Source organism: Euphorbia lathyris, chromosome 5, assembly GCF_963576675.1.
Source record: "Euphorbia lathyris chromosome 5, ddEupLath1.1, whole genome shotgun sequence".
Taxonomy (NCBI): domain Eukaryota; kingdom Viridiplantae; phylum Streptophyta; class Magnoliopsida; order Malpighiales; family Euphorbiaceae; genus Euphorbia; species Euphorbia lathyris.
The window spans coordinates 80,820-99,457 of NC_088914.1; the positions used below are offsets into that span (position 1 = coordinate 80,820).

The following is an 18,638-nucleotide window of genomic DNA, read 5'->3' on the forward strand; positions in this document are numbered from 1 at the left end:
TTTTCTACTTAGCTTAAGCTTGAAGCATTTATTATTACCATTGCAAAATAATAACAGATTCTATTTTTTGATTAAATAGATAAAGGATTGTGATATCATAAGGATTCTTATTATCAAATTTGTTTCTCTTGACATACACTACAAGAAAACAGCTAGTTAGCAACCGAAATTAGCAACCAGATTAAATTCGGTTGCTAAATAGCGACCGATTCGGTCGCTAATAGGTCTGCCCTGTTGCAAAAATTAGTGGACTGATTCGCACCTATGTTACCAACTAGCATATTTCGTTAGCCACCACTTTGTCTGTTGCAGAATAAAAAAGACAAAACAAATTAAAAAGAAAAGAAAAAAAAATTAAAAAGGAAAAGAAAAAAGAAAATATAAAAGGACATACGAAAAATTAAAAACCTAATTCCATCAACCTAATGCCTCATGGACTCTCTTCTCTGCTCTCGGCCTAAGCCGCACTCCTCTCTTCTCTGCTCTCCGATTTCTAACCTAAGCCCCGTTCCCTCTCTTCTCTGCTCTCCGACCTCTGACCTAAGCCTCATTCCCTATCTTCTCTGCTCTCCGATTTCTAACCTAAGCCCCGTTCCCTCTCTTCTCTCTTCTCTGCTCTCCGACCTCTGACCTAAGCCACATCTCATCTCTTCTTCTCCGACCTATTCAATCTGATTTACCTCCGACCTGATCCCTATCCTTTCTATACGGCCTCCTTCTCAAGTTAACTCTAATCGAGCATCTTGGAGTAGGTAGAACATTTTTTTGTTATTGCTGGAGTGCCTTGGTAAATATGTTTCTCCGATTAAATCCTACTGCTTTTCTGATTAACTCTCATTTTTCAATTCGTTTTTTCAGTCTTATGGTTGTGTATGGTTGTGCATAAGGAGAGCAAAAAGTGGAAATAGCAAAAGAAATTAGGGTATGTTAATGTCATACTTCATAACTGCCTTTGCTAAGAGAAGGCGACAATTAGGGTTTGTTTTACGAATTGGTTTTGGGTTATGGTTTGTGTTTGATGTTCTGCGGCCGGTTGTGGGTATCAGACCCTTGAAGGAAGGGACTCGGTCTTGGGGCGATGAGGTTAGTGTTGTAATCCAATTTTTTCTCCTAATTTTACTTCACTGTGCTCCGTTGTTCATTAGTTTTAGATTTTTGTGAGAATTCTTTTCTAAAAAATGGTAACTTTTGGATTAAAAGATGTGCATTGATTCTCTATGCTCGTTCTTGTTTATGTCACTTTTCACCAGCTTTGAGTGACATTGGCAACTTCAGTCCAATATTTGTTGCTGAAGCAAAATAGGAGGGGGATTGACCTGTAATCTCTGAGGGGCTGTTATATGAGTACTGAATTGGTATATACTTGAAATCTTGAAAAGTTACTCTTGTCAATGGGCAAGTGAAATGTCAAGTTTCTCTGCACAACAGAGTGAAATTGCTGCTTTTCACTTAGCCATTGGGCAAGTCAAGTGAAATGGGTTTAAGATTTCACATTTTCACTTGTTGATTTAAGAGAGAGGGACGATTTAATTTGAAATTGTTGAAGTTGCAGTTCTCTTTTTGCAATGAAAAAGAGATAACTATTATATTTATGAGGACAATTGCATCATTATTGAGAGTGAACCTAATATTTTGATTATTGGTATTGCTTCTTGCAGTGGCTATTTAGAAAAGATGAAAATGAGTTGGGACCATTTTCTGTATGGAACATAACAGGAACTTATCGAGGTCTGTGACTTGTGTACTTGGTTATATATTGCATGCATTATTTCCCTTTATCCATGTTATTGGTGATGAACTGTTTTTTTCTGCTTTAACAATACTGTAAATATTCTAGTGTTAATTGTTGGATCTGCAATGTGGCCCCAAACCCAGTCAACAGGACTAGAGCATGATGTATACAAGCCCCCTTCCCCCTAAACTGCCCACGAGGGAAAAGTTTTTGAAACTATATTACCTATAAAATTTATGATATATATGCCCTATGTTTCTATCAATATTTTTATTATAGTTTTCCTATCATTTAATTTTGGCCCACCGAATGTGAATTATAGTTCCGAACAATTCCATGGAGATGTAGTTTGGATAATTAGATGAGTATTAATCATAAGTGGATATCACATTAGAAAGATTGGACAACTTTCTTGGTCGATTGCATGTGGTTAATTCAATATTTTATTATGCATTTTTGTTTTGAAAAATCCATTGGTTTGAAAGATGGAGCACATGAAAAGGAAACCTTGGATGGCATGGGGAAAAGTAGTGAAAAAGGACATGGGTGCCCTTGATCTGTTTCAATAGATAGTTTTAAACTAAGTTAATGGAGAAAAAGGATACATATTTCCAACACAAAGCAGTTTAGGATTAAGCAATAGTAGAGACGAGAAGAATATCAATATGCTTTTCAAATTCATGACATAGTATATCGCCAAGGACATGGATCATAAATTACCTCTACTTGTTCATGTTGATTATTCGAGGTCTAAAAGTTCTCTAAGCCCATAGAAGTTTGGTATGGACTAAAGTTCTAAGATCCCTGTAGAACTCAACTGCCTGGAAATTATAGTCTAATTCCCTAGTATATTTGGCTAGCTTCTCCAGCTAGGCTAAGATATTTAGACCTAAGGCTCAGTTACGCATAGGTAAATTTCAAGAGCCACCTATATTCAAAAGTTATAATTGAGCCAAGTCACTGCGCTTGACGGGGAGCATTGGATTTGGAGAATTGTGCGTGGGTGGATTATAAGAAAAAGAAGGCATAATGTTTATGGGAATCTTTATATGGTTCAGGCGATATTTTTTTTAAAGCCGAGCTCGACCAGCAACTCTTGAAGTCCATAGAAGTGTAACAATTAGTTAGAGGCTCATATCGAGAAATATGAGTAACATTTATGTCTAGTTTAAGACCTGTGGAAGGTTTTTAATTTATGAGTAACGCTTTTGTTTGAGTGAAATTCATGCATTTTATTTTCAAATTATGAGTCAGTTAATATGTTGTAGTCTCATGTGCTTCTTCTATCACATGTGTACCTTCTGAATTGCAGGTAATTGGAAAATTCTAGATTCTGCAAATACTTCCTCGAAGTTTCCAGATTTCAGGAAATCCAATGTAGAATCTGTCATTGAATTGGTCAGCTCACCAACCAAAATAACTGGTGTGCATTATGTCCAGGTGAGGAATGTCTGCATTTTGGGGTCTCTTTTTTTGCAAATATTCATTCAAATCTCCTTGAACTCATACTACCTTGAAATTTATATGAAAGTTGTTCATTTTTGTTTGATCGACCTCTAACCCTCACAGTTGAGTGTAATAGACCTCCGAAAATATCATATATATTAACGTCAGCGGATAACTGATTAATTTAGCATTACTACTTCTAAATTGGATGGCTTGTGTTCCTCTTTCTGAAGCTGGTAATACCACTGGAATAGGGCTTTTGTAATGCAAATGATTTGGCATTTTTTATACATGTTCTTGCAACAAAAAAATCTTGTAATTTCAATGCTCTCTCTCTTTTTTCTTTACTTTTGTTTTGTTGATATGTCTTTTAGAGTTGTTTTATCAGTATATTTCAATGCTAATGTACTACTTCTTTAATGATCTATGGCAGTGGGAAGGAGGCAGAGTTGAGCCAGGAGGATGATTATATTTTATCTAATCCATATCATTTGGTAATTACTTTTCTACTCAGCTTAAGCATGATATGTCTGCTACTTATTTTGATTGGAAGTGCTTCTAAGATTGCCTCTTTTTTCTATTGCTTTTTATGATTGATTGCCCCTTAGTCTTGCTTTCTGTTATCTTTCCTACGTGAACATTTTAGCTGGTGACAATAAGCTGAAAAGTTGTTAGGTTGACTAGTTTGTACATGTGTTATCCATAAATTAATTCATGGAATCAGTAGGTAAAAGTTCATATCATAAATTTGGCTGGAGATCTAGCAGTTTGCTTGACTATATCTTGTGCAATCCTTTAACATGAGGATGGGCTCAGAGCATCTGCTTTAGTTGGTATTTTGGTGTTGGAAGGACCTTGGTCCTGTTTTGGTGCTGGTAGTTCATGAATGATACACCAGGCTTGTCTATTCCCTGAAGCAGATGCATTCATTGACTGGAAAATTAGTGTTGTCATATTAATTAATCCCCTCTTGTAGCTAGATACTGTTGTCATATTAGCCTTTGAACTTGCTTAAAGTTATATATTGACTCCATAAACTTGCTTTAAATTGGCCTATTAGCCTTTGACCTTGCTTACGAGTTATTATTTTTCAATTTTTGGCTCAACTGTCATTGGTTCAGTGTGTTGTTTTCTTACAATTCAGTTTTTATCAGTTATATTGGTTAACTAATATCAGTCAGTTTTGATGTTCAATTAGTTTAATCCACTTATGAGTTCTGACTGTTATAACTGCTCCTCTTATTTCTGATTTTTTGTTTTCTTCTTTTTGATCTCTTTTCATATAATTTCTTGTCTACAGATTCAGGGAGAACTCACTCGTAAGTGGGTCGTTGGAGTTTGTTGACCTGATTCTGTTCAGTTTTCAGTTTCGATCAGATTCAGTACTAAAATTGTATGAGTTTGTGGGTTAATTCCTCTGTTCAAGGTAAAGGGTTTCCTCTGCGAATTTACTATTTTGAAGCATGTATTGTAATTGACTTTACACCATGTTGTCCTCAAAGCGCTGTGAGTTTCAAAACTAGTCTTTCCTTTGCTCTTTATTTTCTATTCTGAGTGCATGCCAACTTTATCCATTTTGTTGTTGTTAGCTTGTGTATTTAGCTTGTTTAGTTGTTCAGGAATTGGTTAGCTAGTTTTGTAGTTCATGAATCGATTAGTTGGTTCTCTATTCTGCCTTGATTAACTTAGCTGATAGTTGCTGGCTTGTATTTGATGTTAGCTATTTCCTTAAGGTGGTCTGCTTTCTTTAACTTTCATGTTTTGTTTTGTCAATACGATTGCTTCTTTCTTGCTCTAGCTCTTGTTAACTATGCTATGCATTTAGAGCTTGTTGTTCGTATTATGTTTCTTTAGATTTGAACTCCCTATTTGCAAGGGGGGCTGTTTTTGTAAATCATGTTGTGTCATAACTTGACAAACCTCGTGTTCTATTCAATTATCTTTGCTGTGATTGGATGCATATAGGTTGATTGTATATTCAACTCTAGCAATGGAAGTGCAACTGCTTCTTCTGTTCTGCAGCAAACAATAAATTAACAAATTTTCTGCCTCATTGCCTCTTGCATTTGTGCTATTTAATTTTCAAACTAAATGCTTGATACCAATGTTTTATTTGAGATGTAACATGCTTCTGATTTCGATTTTGGTTCTGTTTATTGTAGGAAACTTACCCAAGTTGAAATTGAACACTATTGAGTAAATTGTCGAGTCCATTGATTAATGAAGAGCACTCTACCAGACTAGATTGCTTAATAGGGACGGAGAAATTTTTGGACTGGTTTAGCTGCTTCCGAGTATTACCATGACTGATATCCTAAAAATTCAAGATCATTGTCATCTTCAAGTTTTGTTGGTGTATCTAATTTAGGTGCTAGTATTGTAATTATTGAGATAAGAACAACACTTGAGGCTTGTCCCTTAATAGCTTCAATATTTATATATTTTGACGTTTTTTTTTTGATAATAGACTTTAACTTATTTAGGTTAATGTATTACATTATGATATTTATGTATTTTGATTTAACCTTCAAATATTATTTATAAATGTATATTTCTAGTTTCTTGAATTATTAATTAAATGTTTAATTTTATTGTAAAGTAATTATAATTATAAAATATATAAAAATTTGTATGCTGCATTAAAGAGCTAATTTATCATTGCATATTACCAGCATAATATATTATGCCAAATCACAAAAATTACCGATGACGTTTTCGTCGAATTCGTCGGTAAACTGCCCCAATTCATAGCTTTTGTCCAGCAGTTAGCAACTACATGTAGTTGCAAAATTCGGTCGCTAAAGGTTGCGACCGCGTTTTGCAACCGAAACGTAGTTGCAATATTTGCGACCCGTTCAGGAAAAACCAGGTTGGTAAATTTACCAACACGCTACTTAGCGACCGAATTGATTCGGTTGCTAAATGACGCTTTTCGGTTGCTAAACGTCTTTAGCGACCGAATTAGCGACCAAAATTTCGATCGCTAACTCACTGTTTTCTTGTAGTGATAGTCATCTAGGTGTTCATCTCCTAGAATGAAATTACTAAGAGAAAGAGTTGAATCCATGGAAGCATTTCTTATGTAAGACCTCCATTTTCAATTTTAATGTCAGATGCATATTTCTTATGTAATCTATTATATATCAATTTTCTCAAATTGTAACTCATTTTTTGCAGGCCTCTCCAACAATAGAGGGAGTAGAGTTCCCGAGAGTTAAACAATTTCTTTCATCAAGTTCTCTTCAAGTTAAAGGAATCCTTGAATGTGCAAGACTTTTTTCAGTGCTTCATTTTTTGTATGGACTTAGTATATTGGCAATAAGACATTTTATAAGTTTTAGTTCATATTTGACAATATTGGAAATATTTTGTAAATAAAAATTGACTTCATTTGGTCATATTGGTATATTCTTAATCTTTCTATTAAACTGTAGTTGATTTGATGGGATTATTAAAGATATTTTGTAATTATATATTTTTATAATGTATTCAAAAATATGTTGCTTGAAATTTGTGAAAACTGTTGCAGAATCATCTAAAACCGTGCAAAACTATTGTAGAATCGCCTAAAACCGTCGCAAACCCGTCAGAAAAGCGTAGAAAACTGTGTTAAAATTGCCACAAAGGTCAATGCAAAACCGTCACAAAACTGTTGTAAAACTGTCGCAAAACCGTGAAAACCATCAGAAAATAGCCGTCCTTATAGAAACATACCCGACGCCCTGTAAAATCCGCCGTTAGAGTAGCAAAGTCTGTTGTATGGACGGATTTGTGACGGTTTTAAAACCGTCGGTAGATGCTGTAGCGACAGTTAAAACCGTGGTAAAGTACATAAATTTCGTCGCTGAAAGCTTTGTTTTTTTGTAGTGCAATTAAATTTATGCATATTTAGATGGTTAAATTGGTGGCTGAAGGGACATATTTATTGTCTGTAGTTGCAATTAGTGGTTTGATTTACGCAAATTGAGAGGATCAAACAAAAATTTGCAAAAAAAAAAAAAAACTGAAAAATTTGGTTTTATTTACTTTAGTAATATAAGTCCATATATAGATTGGTAATAAGGAAAGATGTATATAAAATTATTCCCTGACAGTGATCACAATAGTATCGGCACAGTTGGGAATTGGTTGCACTATTGCAGAGTGAAGCACATGTGGGTGTTGTGGCGAAAGTGTGTCGAAATCAGCCATGTTTGCTAGTTCATTTATAGCCTCTTCAATTTTTTCTATGCTTTGTATTATCTCCAATAGAACCAAACAAACTGTGCCTACTTGTACTATATCTACTAAAGATGCTCCTTCCCATTCGTTTATCTTCAGAGCTGACTTCACATTTTCTGCTATTGTTTTTGCGTTTTCAATATGCTCACGAGCTTTCCTTGATCTTTGCATCTTCTTTGTTGCTGCTCCCAATTCTTCCAAGGCTTTCCCACTTTCCATACTAACAATTTTGCAGGCCTCTGAGAATTTGCTTCGTATCTCCTTTGAACTCTACAAACAAAATAAACATACTCCTCGAGTCTCATAAAAGGTTTTATAGTTACAGATTTTAGTTTCAAAATACAAACCTTGAATTCCGAGTGAAGGTTGTTGTAAAGAGTTTCAATCTTGTAGGCACATTCCCTTGATAGGTTTCCAATTTTTAGATATTGTTTCCATGGATGGAAGAACTTGAACTTGCCATGCCCTGGCTCCCATTTTGCAAAATTGGCCTGTATGGAGAGTAGATATATTAATTGTTTACTTTCCTAAAAAAGGATTAGTTAATTAAGAAATGAAGATATTACCATATTCTCTTCCGTGGTCTTTGAAGTGAGAACACCTTTATAATTTTCAAGGAATGACTTGTTATCATTATCAGATTCACCATCTTCATCAGATTCTTTGAAGTACTCATTTCCAAATCCTGTACGTATTAATTAAGATTTACAGATTGTGTATCAAACATGACTATATTTTGACATAGGGAAAAGTATGAATTTATGACAGTACCTAGAAGAAAAACACCAAGTTTTTCAATGTTTCCAAGAACGAGATTGTGAAGATCTTGTCCAATCCAAACAGGGCAAATACAAATACAAACAATAACAGAAGAACAGCTACCAATAATGATAGTTGATACTCGCATATGTGCTGTCTGGATAATTTGAGAGTCTCTATAACCGGAAACAGATACCAAAGAGAAGGTTAATATGAAAATCAAAAGCCCATAATCATACCTCCTTTTCATTGTTGGAAAAAACCTTGTGTATGTCATCACAAAAGCTGTCGAGGTAAAAACCAAGCAAATTTTTGAAATTAGTTATAATTTATAGTAATAAAAATAGAATTTTGAATTGATAGTATTATTAATTACCAATTATGAAGACAAAGGTTGCAAGCAAAATGGGCTCTCCAGTGCGACCAGAAAGGGTTGCAATACGGTGACAACCCAAACCTAGACCTCCACCTAAGACTGTTGCCCACATTCTGTTTATAGCTTTTCCAAGTGTAGCTCCTGCACTCAAGTAAGTATATAAGGATTAGAGGGACAAGAATGAAATCTCAACAAAGTTAAATTTTTATGGATATAGTTTCTGTTAGGTAGGTTAAAGTTTTAATCATCCAACTTGGTTGATGTCAAGGCTAGTGTGTACAACACAGGCCCATCTTGCCATGTGTTTTTAATTTCACAAATTAATGAGGCTGCCAGAACTTGAATCGATAATCCAAGAGCCTCTGATACCGTGTCATGGAACCAATTGAACCAACAGTTCGGACTGATAGTTAAGGCTCAATCATATATTGATTATTGATCTCTGACAAGTAATAGGTGAGAGAGCAAGGTCATGAACAAAAACCAACATTTTAGATAGATGAAAAAGCCAATTATATAAAACAACCTTGTATTTGTTTCAAAAATGATAGAAACCTTAATCGTTGTGGTGTTAATGTGATCCCATCATTTAAAGTCTATGGATCTTTAAGAATCCGCTTTTAGTTAAAGAAAAGAAAGAATAAAGTGATAATCTTACCAACAGAAAACTCAAAGACAACGACAACAGTAAGAACAGCCCAAATTGCATTGAAACCCAAACCTTCATAGAGTGGATTAAAATAGTAGAACAGAGAAACTAGTGTAAGAGCTAATCCTACTTTAAAAGCATGAACAATTCTTCTTGGATCATCTTTTCCAAGTTTCTTTGCCATCTTACTCATCTCAATAACCTTACCCCATAATTTGTTTGGTAAATACATAATCCAATAGAAAAATAAACCGAAACAACTTCTACTAGTCTCTGCCATTTTTACTAATTTTCTTTGTTGCTTGCAGAGTGCATCAACCCATAGACGGAACCTCTTCTTAAAGGAATACAAAAGTTGAAGTCCTCCACTTATAATTGCCATATGGTGCTTCACACTTCTATTAAGTGCCACGGCTGTATATGCCTATGTATTGACACCTTCTGCCTTATTAATTTCTAAATCTCAACTGGATTTAGGATTAAATTTATGTATCTCATTCCATGCTTTTGAACCAAAATCTGAGACTTGCATAATTAATAAAAAGTTGTTTCCTTTTACTTTTTATTGAATGCCTAGATTTCCTTTCAAATTGACTAATAATATGGTGAAATGAAAGAAAAGAGGAAAACAAAATTAAGAAATAATGGTTAAAGATACCCCTAATGTTTTTCCCAGCAATTGACAAGTAGTATGGGCATTTTAGACAATTATCTCTTATATAATATCTGTTAAAGATAACTGGCAAAAAGCATAATTAAGATCCTGAATTTTACCAGTTTTAAGGATCAAGTCTTTGTTCAATTATTTTTCCATATTGAGTCATTGATCATTGATTCTGTTATGGATTAAGCCCTTATTGAACTTTTTCACTGAGTTTGGGCGGCACGTATTTTAGGGCAATTCGGCCTATTGACGTGGACAAATAAAAATAAAAGTTTATTGACTAGGATAGATACAGAGTAAAAAGTAAAAGGAAATTACAGAAATCAATTTCTAGTAAGTTCTACCAAGCTCAATCTTGTCCTCTTCCCATTTTGCGATTTTCAGTATTAGAATCGTCAGATCGATCATCTCATTTTTCAAACTCGATGGAAAAGTTCAATAAGAGCCGGATCCATAATAAAGTCAATTATCAAAGGCCCAATATGAAAAAATAATTGATCATTGGTTTGACCTTTAAAACAGATAAAGTTTAAAGGTTTGATAAGATAATAGTAACTTTTCTATTATCCTCCAAATAAAAAGATGTTTAACAGATATTATATACATTACTTTCATTCTACGGTTAAATTACACCCATTTAGTGTGTGTGATGAGATTGAAAAACAACATTTTATATTTTTATAGATTGGAAAAACATGCCGATTGAATCTGTGGATTGCTAATCACCACCTTCCCCTAATTACTTATCCCCTCCATTTTACTGTTTTTATCTTGTCATTTATTTCTAACAAAACTCAAAATTCTCTCTAATCTCTCCTAAAATCACCAAATCTTAACGACAATCATTGCGGGAAATCACGGCAAAAGAAAAGGACTGATGTTCAGAAATGTATGTTTTTTTACTAAATTTTTATAAAAAACACGAGTTCCGTCTCTGGATTTGGAGACGGAACTCGTTCATCCGCCCAGGCTAAGGGGAGGCCGACGAACATTTCTTCTATGTTTTGGTCAGCCTCTCTTTAGGGGGCCCAAAATTGGAAAACAGCCTATACTAGGTTACCAAAGCGTCCCATTGTTGTTTTGACATTAAATTTGTATTTATCTATCATCAATTAACGTAAGTAGGGAAATTGATAGTAAATAATAAAGTAACTCAATTAGACAAAATAGTAATCTGATTAGAGTAAATAACAACGGATTTCGACTTTTTTGTCATTTTTCAGACTTTTGACGTTGGAGGTAGTTCCGGACAGCGGCAGACTACTAGATGTGGTGTCACTGCCTCTGCTGGGAGGAGCCGAGACGCAGAGAGACTGAGGGCAGATGCATAAGCATATAAAAGCGATGTGAAGGATGATGTCTGATGTTTTATTTGCTGTTTATTATTGAAAAAAATTATTTTTCTGAAATAAATATTTATTGTTTTTTTTTATAAAAAGCTAAGTTTTACATGTAAAAGGTAAACAAGAGAAGGAAATAGGATAAACAAAACAGCCCTTGACCTTTTTTTTTCATTTAATTTCCATTCTTTTACTATCATATAGATCTATTTTACTTTTTAATTATTGGTTTGTTTTTATACTAATTTATATTTTCCTTTTATTCCTTCAATTAATTTCACAACTTATTTATTTTTATTTTTTATTTCAAAAAATAGGTTTAATCAATTTTTTTTTATTTTATCCTATTATAATATTTTTTTAATTATTTTTAAATAATTATTTTCTCTATAAAAACCTAAAGGCTCCATCCAACCCTCTCACTTCCGCAGCATCTCTTTCTTCATCCTCTATGGCGGACGACCATTTTCTTTCTTTTTTTACTTTATATACTTTTCTTCATTCTCCTAAAACTCCTCTATTTTCTCATTATTTATGATTGAATTTTGCATTTGATTTCGGATGATCTTTTTTTCTGATTTTTCTTTTAAAATGGAGTTTTTGTTTTTTATTTCTCTCCTACTTTAAAATTTTGTGAAGATCAAAAATACAATAATTATTTGTTTAAGATCTATAAGTTTCGAATAAAGATGTTGAAATTGTTTTTTGCGTTTTATATTGTTGGGGTTAAACTTTCCAAAAACAATTATGCAAAAGTGGATAATTTCATTATTAGTGAACCAAGACTAGTTGATTTTGAACATTTTTTTATTTTCTGTTTTCTCTTTACAATGAAGCCAAAATAAGAAGCATTCTTATGTCAATTTTTTTTTTACGGTTTATGGTGTGAACAATTTTTTTTTACGGTTTATCGTGTAAATTTTATCCTGTTTAAAGATTAAACTGTCAGATATGGACTTTTCATTTACACTTCACATATAAATCATTTTATCACTTATTTTTATTATTATTAGTAAGGTGTTCGCTATGGTTACTTTATTTTTTACAAAGTACCGTTACTTGGTGTGGTTTTCACCATTGGATTAGTAACCGTTCACAATCATATGAATAAATATAAAAAAAAAATATTTTTGTAAATATAAAATTTGAAAAAAAATATGAATTTTTTTTAGAATCAATGGTATAAAATAAGGAACAAAATATATGTGTTTTATAGAAATATCTGGATGTCTGGAATTGATCCAAAGGAAAAAATTGCTTTTAATTGTCAATCTTAGTGATTTTTATACCTTATATACCGATACTGTAAGAGCTAATGTGTTAGTACCATGTTTTTTCTACAATTAAATATTCATATTTTAATTATTCATTTAATTATTAAACACAAGATATTTTTACCAAACGCTTTTTATCTCTTTTTTAGACTTAAAAGATAAAAAACAGTTTCGGAAAATGGAAACAAATGGAGACTAAAATTTAGTTATAAAAGTTAGTAATAAGTTTATAAATTTTAATTAATGTCTAATTATACTTCCATAATTTATTTAATAAAATTAAAATTAATCAATTGTTTTAATTAGGTTAATTATTAATTAGATTTTCATAATTGTTTTAAGAAAAAAAAATATTAATAATGACATTAATTTTCAAATTTTTTTAAGGAAATAAAAAGTTAATAAATTGATTTTTTTTATGTTGAAATATATATATGGACATATGAAGATAATGGTCATAGAGTAAATAAAAACAAAAAATAGTACTACATTTTTATTGCCTTATGTGGGTCTCTACAAAAAAAAATTAAAATTACCTCTTATTTCCTTATTTTGTAAGAATCCATAAAACATGGATGTAAAAATGGAAGTATTATGTTGTTTCCTTTATAAATTTATTTATTTCCTTATGTATTTTCAATCATTTTTCTATATGTTTAAACATGCTGTTCTTTTCTTGTCCATAAGACTAGTGTATTCTTTTTGAAAGAAAACACTATTCTATTTTGTTCATTATTGTTGCATTTCATATGGATGGTATACCTCGGATGAAAGATTTTCAAATATGGTGTTGTAAACAATCAGTATAACTCTAAATATTTTTTTATTATCTTTTAGTTTTTTCAAAACTCTAAAACAAAAAACCAGAACAGGCACAACAAATCCATCAAAAGCTAAATTTTGTTTTGTTTTTAGATGGAACATATTATTCCATTCCATCAAATGTTTTAAATTTGTTTTAAGACTTAAAAGAGTAAAAGTTGGTTGTAGAAAACGAACACCGGAGTTATTGATCCAACACTTTATCGAACTCAAGGATGACTTGCGTCATTAACTCATATTGTGACCTTTCTTCGTTGTGTGAGATATCCATTAAAGACACTTATCCATATTTGATGTGAATACCAACTCACTCGAAATGGACAAATGGAGTTGTTGTTTAGAACGAGAAGCAGTAAAATAGAAATGAACCCCATATAGGAGGTCATAATCTTCTCAACATTTAATTGGTTGGAGAATGTTACTCTTTATTGGTCAATATCATGTGGAAGAGAATCACGATTAAAAGTATGTTTTACAATAAACTCTGAAGTGAGATTGGATAAAATTGAGACATTTGGAAGTCACAATTGGGGTTGTCTTGATAAAATTCACCCCTTTTAATATATAGAACTCCATTTTCTCAAAACCATTATTGCCCTAGTATTCCCTATAACTATTTTCATAAATCCAATATCATGTAAGGTTTACTTGCTTATCATACCAGTATTCTTAGTCAATTATGACAAGGATCTCAGTTTTATCTAGTATCACTTTAGAGCTCATTGTTTCTTCTGCACGGTGATTCTCTTGCACATGGTATTGACCAATAAATTGTAACATTCTTCAACCAATCAACTGTTGAGAAGATTATATCCTCATTTCTGAGGTTGATTTCTATTTTGTTGCATTTCGTTCTAAACAACAACTCTTCTTCTACATTTTGAATAAGGGAGTTCATATTCCTATCAAATGTGTAAGAGTCTTCAATGCATATCCCAGGCAACGTAGAAAGTTCGCAACATGAAATAATGATGTAAGTCATTCATGAGACTGATACAGTGTTTGACCGATAGCTTTAATATCTGTTTTCTACAAACAACTTTTGATCTTTTTAAGCCTTAAAATTGATTCAAAACATTTGACGAAAAAATGAGATGAAGATGTTCCATCTAAAAACAAAAGAAAAGTTATCTTTTCATTTGTTTTGTTATTTTCCCTTTTACCTTTCTTTTTGTTTTGAAACTGATGCGGAGCATCTTCTTGGAGGATCGAGTCTAGGCGAGGGAAGTCGGAGGAAGAACCAAGCACGGGCAACAAGCGAATAAAGAGGCCAAAATAGTGTCACATGGCAGGTCGGCAGCTTAGGCACGCACCGTGTGAATGGTAGCACGCTCCACGTGAAGGAAGGTTTGATTCGGAGAAAAGTTCCTGCAGCCTATCCACGTTCCGCTTGAGTGAAAATACGCTCTGTGTGATGGAAGGTCTGATCCGGAGAAAAGTTCCAGCAGCCAATCCACGCTGCGCTTGGAATTAGGCACGCTCCGCTTGGACTCAATTTAAAGAACTTATTCCTTATACTACAAGAAATCATGCATTTTTTGGGGAAATATTTCGCCACTTAATGCTATTATTTCGCCACAAAAACCCTTAGTGGTGAAACCAGAGTTCGTCCTCAGTTCGCCATCCTATAGGCGCCACAAAAGGTATTTATGGCAAGTTTCAGTTTCGCCACAGTTGGGTATTGTATTGTGGCAAAATATATATCCTCACTCATCTTATTTATTTCCTCACAAATAAATATTTCAATTCATTTAATATTTAGGTTTGTGGAAAATAAATTCGCCACAAAAAATATAGTTTGTGGGGAATATAATATATCGCCACTGATAATGTCATTATGTGACGAAAAATTCGCCACAATTGGTATATATGTTAGGGGGAATATGGTTTTTTCCACTAATGAGTTACATTGTATGATAAGAAAATTCGCCACAATTGATTTATATTTTATTGGAAATATTTTAAATCGCCATTGATTATATGCATTTTATGACCAAAAAATCCCCATAAAAATAAATTTTTAATTAAGATATATTTATAATAAAATATGTCTTAACAAAATTAATAATAATAAACCAAGGCACGTCACTTAATCCATTGCTATTCATAACTTCATATAAAAAATTTGATTGAATGAATTATGAATTGTATTGAATAAAAAAAATTATCTTAATACAATATAGGATACAGAAACAATACCTATTAAAAAAAATACCTAAGAACAGAGCAGAAGGTTTCCCTAGCCTAGATTAAAAAAATATTTATTAAGACTGTTGTTATACCAGTAAACCTCGCACATAAATATGACACAAGGACTGGAGTCAAATTTTGCAGTGCTTGCATCATGCAAACCCAGGACAGATGGGGCAAATTCTACAACAGCAATTTGAATCCCCAAACAAATGCCAAAGTGAGGAACTTTGTTCTCCCGAGCATATTTTATGGTAAGAATTTTCCCTTGCACTCATCTATAACCAAACCCTCCTCGAACTAAAACGCCATCAACTCCCTATAAGAAAACAAAAGTTTAGCACTTAAGGAACAATTTAACTGCAAGATACTCAAAACCAACTGCGAGAACATCAATGTGACAGTTAGACATTAGAATGTCACTTTCAAAAGATCTCAGACGGCTTTATAAACATCAGGAGCGTGCATAGAGCAAGAGTAATCAATATTCGAATTTGACAAAACTAAATAATAAAAGAACTTCACTGACTTCTTTCTGAGCACATGATTTGAATATACATTATAAAAAAAGAGAGGGAAGTATCAAATAATTATGTAGACAAAATTGATATTCAGTACTGACTTATGCTATAGTAGCATCTTCTAGATGACCGGCTTCCAACGACAAGCAACCGAAGCATGCAAAAGAGCCTGCACAATCTTCCAAATATCAACTTCTCAAGTTAACAACTTTTTCACTCAAGTACCAAATCTTGAATAAAGAACAGTTAAGTACCAATTAAACTTATTTGTCACATTAGCAACAATTTAATAGCTAAGATAGCCTAGAAAATAACCATCTTGGTCGTATGCAATTTATGACAGCTAATGGTAGATAAGCTTGAAAAATTAAGATTGTGAATAACACAACATCTGTTATCTATGAAGTACAATAAAGAAAATAAAAAATGAAGGAATAATTTAAAACTATTACCTTCAACACGGAGAGGTAGGAATTTGAAAGTCTTGTGTACTTTCCAACAGGATGTAATGTGTACTTTCCAACATGATGTAATGTAATTACTGCAGCTTCTTCCTTAATTATAATTTTGTCACTCTCTATTTATCATCCATGCCACCTCCTTTATATTCAACCCATTTTACCATTATCTTTATCATTTTAATTAGTTAAGTGATTTACCCTTTTATGTAATTTGTTTTAGGGTTTTGAGATGGTGTAAATATATCTCTTTCTTTGTAATTGAATTAACTTTTTATCAATACAATTTTATCATCTTCTTTAAGAAGTATTTGTTAAGGTCTTCACCTTCAACAATGAAAATTTCACTATTCCTATGGATTTAGTCCATAAAACCGGGATTAACTCCTTCTAGTTTAGCTAGAGAATAAATATCTTTGTTAGTTTACGATTAAAACTAACTCATCGTCCCGAATTAATTTGTATCATTTGGTAGCAGAGCCGATCGTTATCCTAATGGAGACTTCTTTCGACAATGATTCAACTGAGTTTTTCACAAGCCTTAAAGAAACGTCTTGAAGCCGAGACAATGGAGATGGAGCTCCAATATGCCGAGATGATTAGAAAGACAAGAGATAACTTGGAGCAAGAAGAGATGGAGAGACTCCAAAGAGGAACCCAAAATAGCCAGAGGCGACAACGTCGAGCCCAACGGAAAAAGGATGAAGCAACTTCCATTTTATCTCCTAAGGATTCATCCCAAATCTGTCCTCTACTGTACAAGAAAGAGGTAATTCCAAAGCTTTCTATTCTTGATGTGGAAGTTATGGCTATGCCTATTATTAGTGAGGATTTGGTTGTTTTTGGTGTTGAAGTAGATTTAAGTTCACATTGTGGGGTTGTTGATAATGAAATTGTGAATGAGGACTTAAATGTATGTGTGGATCAGTAGGAAAGGGTGTTTGTAGGTGAGGATGTTAGGGGAACCTATGTAGAAAGTGATACTCCCCAAGTGTTTGATGAAATGCCCCTTAGGCATAGCCATATATGTATGCCCCTTGAAGAGGGGGAGAAGGAGTTTGGGCTTGTTAATCTCTTTGAGGAGCATGATGAAATTAGTTTATATGTGGAGATTGATGGCTATGGAGATGGGAGATATGTTGGTGGTTCTACCATATTGGGTTGTAGCATGTCTTTTGAGTCGGACAACTTGGCACGTGAATTAGTCGGTTCGGATTATGAAGAGAAGTGGGAGGAAACGAAAGGTCATGGGAAAAGATGGTTCGTGGACGAAGAGGGAAATGAATTTGAATACGATCATGAAGAAGAGGAGATTGATGAAGAGGAGAACCAATCCGAGAATGAGCTACAAAGAAATGAGGAACGTGATTATTGTGAAGGTGAATTCGAGGATGAGGTTGAAGGGAGAAAGAACGCTTCCGAAGATGAGATATGAGGATGGTGACTTCTATCATCGTACAAATGAATTTGATTATGATGAAGATGGTAGAGCTTACTATGATGAGGATGAACGTCAAAGAATTGAGTGGAACCGATATGGGGCCGCTTATGAAGAAGACGAATATGGGGGTCTACTGTGAAGAGAGTGAGCGTTGGTGTGTTAATTGGGATCGACATGGGGCTCCGTATGAAGATGATGAAGGTAGATTCCCTGATGATGATGAGTTGGAGGATGTTGACCGGTCCTATAACGAAGATATTTATGAGTATGATGGAGGTAGGGTTCCATTATGATGATGAGTCGGGAAATGTTTGGTGGAACCGAAATGAAGAAGCTTATGATGGTGAAAAAGATCGGTTCCAAGATGAAGATGAGTTGGAAAGTGTTGAGTGGAGCCAAGTTGAAGACACACTATGATGTTGATGATGATGACAATGAGCACAATGTGTATTTGGTGACGAGGGTGCCAATGCCTAGTGAAAAGGAGCATAGCCAACGTCATCGATTATTTAGAACTCGATGCTTAGTTCTTGGGAAGAAGTGTGAGATGGTGATCGACGGAGTAAGCCAAGTGAATATCATTAGTCGGTCCGTCTTGAGTAAGTTTGGGTTGGTTCCCGAGCCACATCCTAGACCTTACCGCTTTTGTTGGGTCAACGAGGTGGAAAAACTTCAAGTTACTCATTGGTTCCTTTCACTATTGGAGCTCATAGGGATGAAGCTATGTGTGATGTTGTGGAGATGG

At 33.6% G+C, this 18,638-nt stretch overlaps 2 protein-coding genes across 2 annotated transcripts; one reads left to right on the plus strand and one right to left on the minus strand.

The window, feature by feature from the left end:
* Positions 1 to 427: 427 nt before the first annotated feature.
* On the plus strand, positions 428 to 5,668 carry LOC136230718 (transmembrane E3 ubiquitin-protein ligase FLY2-like). Its single transcript, XM_066019880.1, has 7 exons — positions 428 to 752; positions 859 to 1,083; positions 1,659 to 1,728; positions 3,045 to 3,172; positions 3,612 to 3,672; positions 4,479 to 4,604; positions 5,341 to 5,668. Exons 2-5 carry the CDS (start codon positions 925 to 927, stop codon positions 3,642 to 3,644), a joined length of 390 nt encoding a protein of 129 aa, XP_065875952.1. The 5' UTR covers positions 428 to 752; positions 859 to 924; the 3' UTR covers positions 3,645 to 3,672; positions 4,479 to 4,604; positions 5,341 to 5,668.
* A 1,516-nt stretch (positions 5,669 to 7,184) lies between these two features.
* LOC136230698 (aluminum-activated malate transporter 7-like) lies at positions 7,185 to 9,471 on the minus strand. The gene is made up of 6 exons (XM_066019859.1): positions 9,193 to 9,471; positions 8,535 to 8,675; positions 8,171 to 8,443; positions 7,966 to 8,084; positions 7,747 to 7,890; positions 7,185 to 7,669 (listed from the first exon to the last, which is right to left on the minus strand). Exons 1-6 carry the CDS (start codon positions 9,461 to 9,463, stop codon positions 7,259 to 7,261), a joined length of 1,359 nt encoding a protein of 452 aa, XP_065875931.1. The 5' UTR covers positions 9,464 to 9,471; the 3' UTR covers positions 7,185 to 7,258.
* Positions 9,472 to 18,638: the final 9,167 nt, after the last annotated feature.